The 8,649-nt window shown below is 43.4% G+C and overlaps 1 protein-coding gene across 1 annotated transcript; it reads right to left on the bottom strand.

Moving 5' to 3' along the window:
• Positions 1-312: 312 nt before the first annotated feature.
• On the bottom strand, positions 313-3,418 carry LOC111979017 (helix-loop-helix protein 2-like). Its single transcript, XM_024009297.2, has 2 exons — positions 2,814-3,418; positions 313-1,938 (listed from the first exon to the last, which is right to left on the bottom strand). The coding sequence occupies exon 2, from the start codon at positions 1,891-1,893 to the stop codon at positions 1,534-1,536; it is 360 nt and encodes a 119-aa protein (XP_023865065.1). The 5' UTR covers positions 1,894-1,938; positions 2,814-3,418; the 3' UTR covers positions 313-1,533.
• Between the last annotated feature and the right edge of the window lie 5,231 nt (positions 3,419-8,649).

Below are 8,649 nucleotides of genomic sequence, written 5' to 3'. Positions count from 1 at the left end.
CCTAAGTGTGTGTGCGTGTGCCCGCCCGTGTCCCGGGGGACGTGGCAGACAGATGGGCCGTAATGTGGTTGTCTCGGCTCGTCTGGAGGAACACCTGCCCCGTCCGTGGGGAGAGCGTCTGTCCGCCGACTACAGAGCGAAGCTCCAGCTCGGACACTGGCCCAGTGCCCCAGACCTCGTCTCTCCAATCTGGAGAAAATATGAAATAGCCTGGCGTCACCGACATCTTTAGCAGATTTTTTTGTTTTTCGAAATTCCACATGAACGTCTGTCTATCTATCCAGAATGTCCATACAACACCAAACATTTAAGAATATTTTAAATTAAAAAGCTGTTTATTTGATTTAACAAATTCTATTTCTATGTTTCATATCCATGGGTTACTACGAAAGGACACCCTGAAATGTTAAGCAATCTTTGGAAAGCAGGTATTGGCTACAGTAAACTATGGAGTTTTTGTCACCCCAAAAAAAATTGTCTAAAAAAAAGCAAGAAACCAACAAACTTATGGACAATAGAAAAACCTAACAATTAAATTGTCAGCCTAAATCTGAAACTGTCTCACCATACTAAACGAAATATTGCTATTTCCCTTGCAACCTTTGGACTTAACAAGGATATCACCTTTTTGGGGAAAAATGTTAAACAGATCAAATCTCATAAAAACTGCAATTAAAGAGCAGCAATATCAGTTCTGTTGTCAGAGTATAAATGATTGTTATATAATTAAAATAAATATGCATGTGCAAACACCAGACATAAGAAATGACACAATGTAAACATTCATTGACAAATAAATAACTTACCAGGCCTAATCCACAAACCAACAACGAATACAATATAAAACATCTCATTTCTGTAAATAAGTGCAGAGTTATATTCTACTTTGAACATCAGTGCTGATTTCAGCACGTCTCTGCAGCTATAGGTCCTTTAAATCAGCCCTGTCCATGGAGAGAAGTTTGGCCCTGGCAGTGAAGTCTATAAGCTAACAGTACTATAGCTTTCAATACTAGGAACATAGGCCTATAAGAAGTAGGACAACCCGACATTATTGCATTTTCTGACAACAAATTTGGATTGAGGTGACTCAGCAGCAGCACTGAATAAGTCTGTGGGGAAGTCCAGTGGGGCAGCAGTTTCTTTCCATCACAGCACTGTGAAAGAGAGAGAGACATTAGGTCCTGTTTTATTATGTGTCCCTGGCCTAGTGGCACCACACCAGGGGACTTCGGCAGACACCATAGGCACGACAGGGCTCCGAGGTCAGATATGTGGCAACAATGTCCACCCTTCTCGGTCTCCATGGGAAGATCTCAATTACATACTCCTTGTGTCCTCTCTCCTTGTCTCCTTTTCAAAACCCATTGGAGGAGATGGTCAGAGAGGAGTAACCTCTGGTTTTCTCATCCAATTCGTTTTGAGAAGGAGAAGAGAAGAAAGGAGAGAGGATGCGAAGAGTATGCACTTGAGATCTTCCCCATGTTCAGTCTTCTCTCCTTCACTGACAGATGTCTATCCCTAATGCGTTCCCTACGCGTCCAGCACATGGTTGAGGTAGGTGATGTAGCAGATTGCCAGCCGGAGAATCTCGATCTTGGACAGCTTCTTGTCTGGCGGAAGTGTCGGGAGAAGTTTCCTCAGCTCGGCGAACCCAACGTTGAAGGCCTCAACGCGGATGCGCTCTCTCGTGGCGTGTGCGGACCGGTACTTGTCTGTGGCACGCCGCCGCCTCCTCTTCTCCTCCCTGCTGAGGGAAGGCATGGACAGAGATCGCGCCTTGCCCTCGCCTTCTGCGGGCTCCGCGGGCATGGGGGCGCACTCCATCTTGATGCCGTTCAGCAGGGTCTCTGTGGGCAGCCCGGCATCTGGCTGGTCTGGACTTAGCATCATCTTCAAGCAGTCTGTTCAGTTTTCAGATCAAAGGTTCAACAACCCCTGTGTGAGATATATGGGTTTAGTCTTATAACAGAGGAGAGATCAGGCGTGAGAATGTGTTAGGTTTCTGTGGACAATTAGATTTTTAAAAGTGAGAAAATAATTTTGGTGAGATGCATGTTCGCACTCCTGTTGTGCACTGTCCTTGGTGCTGATTCTAACAACTCACTTCATTGTCTAGGCCTATTAGGCAGCTCAATTCTGATATTTTCTGGCCAATCAGATCAGCTCTGAAAAAGATCTGATGTGATTGGTCAAAAGACCAATTAGTGGCAAAAATATCAGAAGTGGACTGCCTGTGTAAACACAATCCATATGGATTGTCTTATCTGGATTTTTTAAAAGCCCTATGTAGTAGGGTCTATCGAAATAGCCTATTAGCCTACTACTCATAAAGTTTAGCAATTCTGGCTAGTCTGCCCATTTTAAAACTGTCTCGTCTGTCCATTTCATGGGAACTAATTTCCACAGGCTGCATTCGATTAAATCCGATAGCTACGAACATACATCACAAAACAAGGCAGACATTAATGAAGACTTAATTGAAATTAATTATTGGGAGAGCTCTGAATTCACGTGAGCAGCTGACCATCTGTCTCGCAGACGATTCGCGTGCTGTATAGGCTATGATTGGATGACGCGCGTCTGAAATATGCTGATATACAAACGATATATCCTTTATGCGCGTTATATAAAGGCACAATATTTATCATGTTACTTTTAGATTAGAGGGGATAACATAAATAATTATACAAAACTGGAATTATTTCCATACCAAAATAAACATAATTGGAAAATAGAAACAGATAGGCCTATAAGACGTTCTTATGTTCTTCCAAAATGTTTGTTTCAATTGTAGGAATGTTTAAACCCACCTTATACATTTGTTGAACTTTATCCAAGAAGTGTGTACCGCTGAGGAGTTATTTCCACGTTAAAAACTGTGACTCTTGTTGGTTTCTCTCACGGCCAAACATTTCCAACCCTTCTCATCAACATTTCATGTTCGAGGAAAAACTACATTCAAAGGTGATGCCATCAAAGGTCTTCAAATGAAATGTTTGACTATTCAAAACTATTTTACGTGACTATTAACTAGGCCATAACCAGGTGTTAATGTTTTCTTTCACTTTTGCGGAGCATCACTTGATTGTCTGAGGATAAAGATCTTCAGAAGTGTTGTCTCTTGACCTCCGCTATAGGAAAACAAAGAAAGTTGTCGTCGTGACAGGGTGCGCTCGTGGACAAAACGACTGCTCCTGTAGTCCGTCTTGTTTTTCCGTGATATTATGATCATATCAGACGCACTATAGTAAACTGCATGCCAGGGGCCATTCTTCTGTGAGGGGACCGATTACAGGGAATCCTCCTGCCTCCTCTAGACTTGTCTCTCCTCCACACGTGCTGCCCTCTTGCGCGTGCCAGATCGTGTGAGAGATAAGACGAGCCGATCCCTAATAAAGCCTCCCGCGGTGTGACGGCACAAGAAGCAATACATGTGGAATTGTATTGTCTGCTTTTTTCTTCTTACACCCTCCTTCCTTCTTTCCCCTGCAGGGATATATGGACACCAATGGTGACATATGGTAGTGTGTATTGGACAGATCCCGGTTCTGGACACATACTTTAATCATTTGACTAAATGTGTTCCTGAGATGATCATGATGTCCATAAGTGACAGGACACCATATTGATGAATCAGTTTTATTGATGTAATGCAACTGTTCCAGTAAGGATTTTCGTCTGTTTCTGTGCCTTGTGGCTGCACTGTGTGCTTCATTTGTTGTATGTGTTGTTGTATGTGTACTATGTATGTTTCAAACTGGTTTGCTTTATCTTGGCCAGGTTGCAGTTGTAAATGAGAACTTGTTCTCAACTAGCCTACCTGGTTAAATAAAGGAGAAATATAAAAAAACTATTAAAAAAAATGTGTATCTATATGTCATCTACAAAACACAAATCAACTCCATTACTGAATCAACCTGAAACAGCTGCTATCTTACTCCCCCATCCACTCACACATAGCTGACCACCACAGTCAAAGCAGATAGCCACCAGCCTGTTTTAGGAGCACCTTTAGTATTGAATAAGTAAAACGGTCTAATGGTCCGAGGCAGCCCAGCCTTGGTGGACATGGTCCTGGTGATGAAAAATTCAGGTTTAACAGCTCAATACGCTCATAGACAGGTCTGGGAGCAGTAAAGGAGGAGAGAAGATAGGGCTTTGTCACCTCATATGCTGTAAAACTACAGAATTACACCTGCTCTGCTATCACTGTCACTTTAATAGGCCTGGGGAGTTAATGGAGCTACTCTACAAGGTTGGTAGGGTGAGGTGGAGGAGAGATGGAGGATATATTGGAAGTCACGTGTTTCCCTGTATAACCAATGAGAAACATAAACAGACCAACAGCAAGCTCAATAAATGTTACTCTATTACTTGGACCAGTTTCCTAAAATATCATTATATTAAGCTCATGCTACCACAATACATGTACAATATGCCCCCTCACACTCAGAAAAACAAGCAGACTCTAATAAATGAATGAAACAGCATCGATGAGAAAGGAACATAAGGCGTGGTGTGGCCCCATCCCAGTCAGACTGTGTAGGGGTGTCATGGGAATAAAGAGGCCATACTGCCAGAATGAACACACACTGTCACAGGGGAGGGGTGTGTATAGGTGTGTGTGTGTGGGTGTAGGTCAGACAAAAAAGTGTGTGTGTGTTGTTGTGTGTGTGTGTGTGTGTGTGTGTGTGTGTGTGTGTGTGTGTGTGTGTGTGTGTGTGTGTGTGTGTGTGTGTGTGTGTGTGTGTGTGTGGGGTGTACGTCAGAACAAAAAGTGGTGTGTGTGTGTGTGTGTGTGGGGGTGTAACGTCAGAACAAAAAGTGTGTGTGTGTGTGTGTGTATAGTGTGTGTCCCAAGGTAAAACAGCTGTTTACAGTAATTGGACCTTACAGAGGGTAGAGTATTGCACCTCTCACCTTGGCTCAGGGGCCAGGGGTGAAGTAGAACAGGACCGAGCCAGACTGAGGAGTGTCATACAAGGCCAGGGGTGAGGAGTGGGGAGGCTCAGTGCTATCATGTAATTAGGCTTTCTCTGTCAAACCATCTTCCCCCTCCCCCCCACACACACAGACCCTGTCACCACTCATCACAGACTCACATATAAACTCACTGTTTCCCTGTAACTCTACAATGCATAATATGACAACGGTACCACATGAAAACTAACTTATGAATTACTTTGCTATTAATGCTTGAAAAAGACTTGCATAACGGAGCCCAGAGGTTATTGTTATGGGAGGAGTCATGTTGTGTACTATGAAAAGGAAGTGTCTCAGTTCCATGTTGTCATCATTTTGCAGTAATGTAATCGTGCAACAGCATATTCAGCTGCCTGTCACCCAGACCGGAAGGATAGATCACACCTATTGATTTTCTGTGGCACCTTTTGACAGGATGATGAATTGGGAATCCTTTCAACAGCTTAATTCACCTTAAACACTGAATCAATGGGGATGGATTCTACCAACTTTCAGTGGGGATGGATTCTACCAACTTCCAGTGGGGGTGGATTCTACCAACTTTCAGTGGGGATGGATTCTACCAACTTCCAGTGGGGGTGGATTCTACCAACTTCCAGTGGGGGTGGATTCTACCAACTTTCAGCGGGGGTGGATTCTACCAACTTTCAGTGGGGGTGGATTCTACCAACTTCCAGTGGGGGTGGATTCTACCAACTTTCAGTGGGGATGGATTCTACCAACTTCCAGTGGGGGTGGATTCTACCAACTTTCAGTGGGGATGGATTCTACCAACTTTCAGTGGGGGTGGATTCTACCAACTTGTGCTCTCTCCAGCGTGCTGTAGCCTACCAACCAGTTAGCCACCCAAACAATGGACCCTTATGGGAAGCCCTCATTGTATAGTACAACAGTAACAATATGCCAACTTCATTTTCAAGTATATTTCTGTATGGATAAACCAAAGTAAGACTCTCCCCCTTTTCTTCTTCCTCTGCTCCACTCTCTCTCATTCTCCCCCTCTCTCTCTTCTGGGTACCCTAGGTCTGCTCTAGCATGGAAACCATCTGTTCCATCATGTAAAAGGATGGAGGGAGCCCCAAACCTTATCTCTCATCTGTCTGTGTGTGTGGAACCAAGTCAATCTGTGACCCTTAAAATATGGATCCTTCCTTGTATGTGTAGGGACATTTTATGAGAGTTGTTATTTTCTGTTTCACTGTTGGTTAGTCAAAAAGAGTGTGGAATCAGTTGTTTGGAATGGTAATTTCTATTGAGTATTTATCTAGAAACCACCTTGCTGTTTTGTGATTGGTGGAATGTGAGTTAATTTAAAGAGAGAACAGGAAGTAGCTGAGTTCCTGCATGACTGTATCTGTGTGCAGTTGATGATTAAATCTACGAAATAGTGATCAGTCTCCATCCCAGTTTATGTCCTCTGTAGAGAGTCATCCATCCACCATTGAAAGAACCCTCAAACTACATACGTGTCATTGTGGAACCAAATAAAATATTCAAGTGTGTGTCTGTGTGTGTGCGTGTGTGTGCTCTCCCAGTCTCCCTTGAGTCTAGGGTGTTTGAGGACCATCTGTTACTTTGTATTAAGCTTTCTTTTTCCTTCATTTCACCATTCCTTCTCTTTCATCCCTTTCATCTTCCCTCTCTTCCTCCCTACAGTGTTTTCTTGTCCAAGGTATCGCCAAGGTCTGTATCGCCGTCCCATTTCTCTCACTCATATTCTGACTGTTTGCTTGTCTCTGTATCTTTCATTGTTTGAGTGGAGACTCTCATCGACTGCAGATGGTGAAGTACCATGATTGACCAAAATGCAGAGTGAAACTCAGTTCATTTCTCTGTTTTCTCTATCTCTATCTGTCTGGTTGCCATCTGCTGTCATCTTTTGTTTCTGGTGGTCTGGAATCAGATGGCATCTAATCGATCACCTTTGTAACCATGGCTACTGGTAGACAGGAGAGGGAGGGCATGAGGAGTAAGGGAGGGAATGAAGGAAAAAACAAGGGATGGAGTGATTATTCCATTGCTTCACACACACACACACACACACACACACACACACACACACACCACACACACACACACACACACACACACACACACACACACACACACACACACACACACACACACACACACACACACACACACACACACACACACACACACACACACCAAACACGCACACGCACGTGTGCGCAAAAAAACAAAACATGTAATAGTTAAAGAAAATAATAATAATTCCTTTTTGCTGCATGTGTGTTGAAAATAATTTGGGTAATAATTCATCCCCTGCTTTTTGGTTCATGCTGAGACTGAGACTGAGCTCAGGAAAGGTGCCTGCAGAAATCAATACAAATTATTCCAAGGTTTTCCATGTTATATTGATCCGATTTGGAATGCAGTTTTACAGGCAGAGGTATTTTATTTATGGAATAATACTAGCCCAACTGTATGGCTGCTAGATGTCACAGACATATACACACATTGTGTGTGTGTGTGCGTGCGTGTCCCCACACACTTCCCTTCAGTCATCTTCTCTCACCTGAAGCAACATTCCCCACCCCTCTGACTAAGAATGGCAGGAATACAATAGAATATAGAAAATAGTACAATACAATACTGTACAGTAGTCCATCCATTCCATGTTAGCTTTGAAATCCATTCCAGTTTTTCACCCAAGCTTCCTTCCACTTAATTCCCACACTGAACAGTGATTAAAATACAAGCAAGAAAAAACAACAACAAAGCAGCAGAAAAACAAACGCTTAGCAAATGTGTAATTGGTTCGGAGAAGGGTGAATGAAAAAGGAGAGGAGATGTATTCGCTGTGGGCAGAACACACACCTGAGACTGAGAGCATCACTGCTGGGCATCCCCATGTATGCATGACTGTTGGTGAAATGCTAATGTTAGCTTCCCCATTAAAAAATCCATCCACTTCAATTAGCGACGCACGCTAAGCAGTTAAATGCTACGCAAATCTCAGTGATGTATTGAAATAGGCATCAGACAGGACACCTGTTTCTGGTTTACAGGGTGTTCAGGAGGGAACTGGATGGGTATGTCAATGTCACAGGGGTTCCTCTGATCCACAGAAATGGTGAAAGAGAGAGAGTGAGGAGAGAGAGAGAGAGAGAGCGAGAGAGAGAAAGAGAGAGAGAAAGGTTAGAAAGAGAGATTACCACTTGCCTCTACCCTACCATAATGACCCATAGTGTCACAAGGAGTGATTCTGAACAACATATGTCAGGATCAATGAACTAGTATATGGTAGATCTGTAACATGCTACAGTAATGTACAGACCCACACAAGATACTTTCAACAGAATGTCTATTATAAACTCCCTCTGTGTTGAGGCTCTCTCTGTTATGGATGAGTGAACATCACTTCAGCCCCTTGGCCCTGTGGGAGTATGGGTAAAGAAAACAGAAAACATCCAAAGATGGGTGCCCAATCATCCTTGAGAGGAGAAGAAAAAGGCAGAGAGGAGTGAAAGGAGAGGTGGGGAGGAGGGAGGAAAGGAGTGAATAGGAGAGGAGAGGAGTAAAGCAGAGGACAGGAGATAAGAAGAGGAGAGTAACACACTCCCTTAGAGGATGTGAGTGACCTTTCCACTATACGACTATGCAGTAAACTCAGGGTCTAATACATTTATTCAGTCCTGA

The sequence above is a fragment of the Salvelinus sp. IW2-2015 genome, linkage group LG2, assembly GCF_002910315.2.
Source record: "Salvelinus sp. IW2-2015 linkage group LG2, ASM291031v2, whole genome shotgun sequence".
NCBI classification, from domain to species: domain Eukaryota; kingdom Metazoa; phylum Chordata; class Actinopteri; order Salmoniformes; family Salmonidae; genus Salvelinus; species Salvelinus sp. IW2-2015.
Note: the sequence above shows the minus strand (reverse complement) of the source record. Positions and strands in the feature narration are given on the sequence as shown.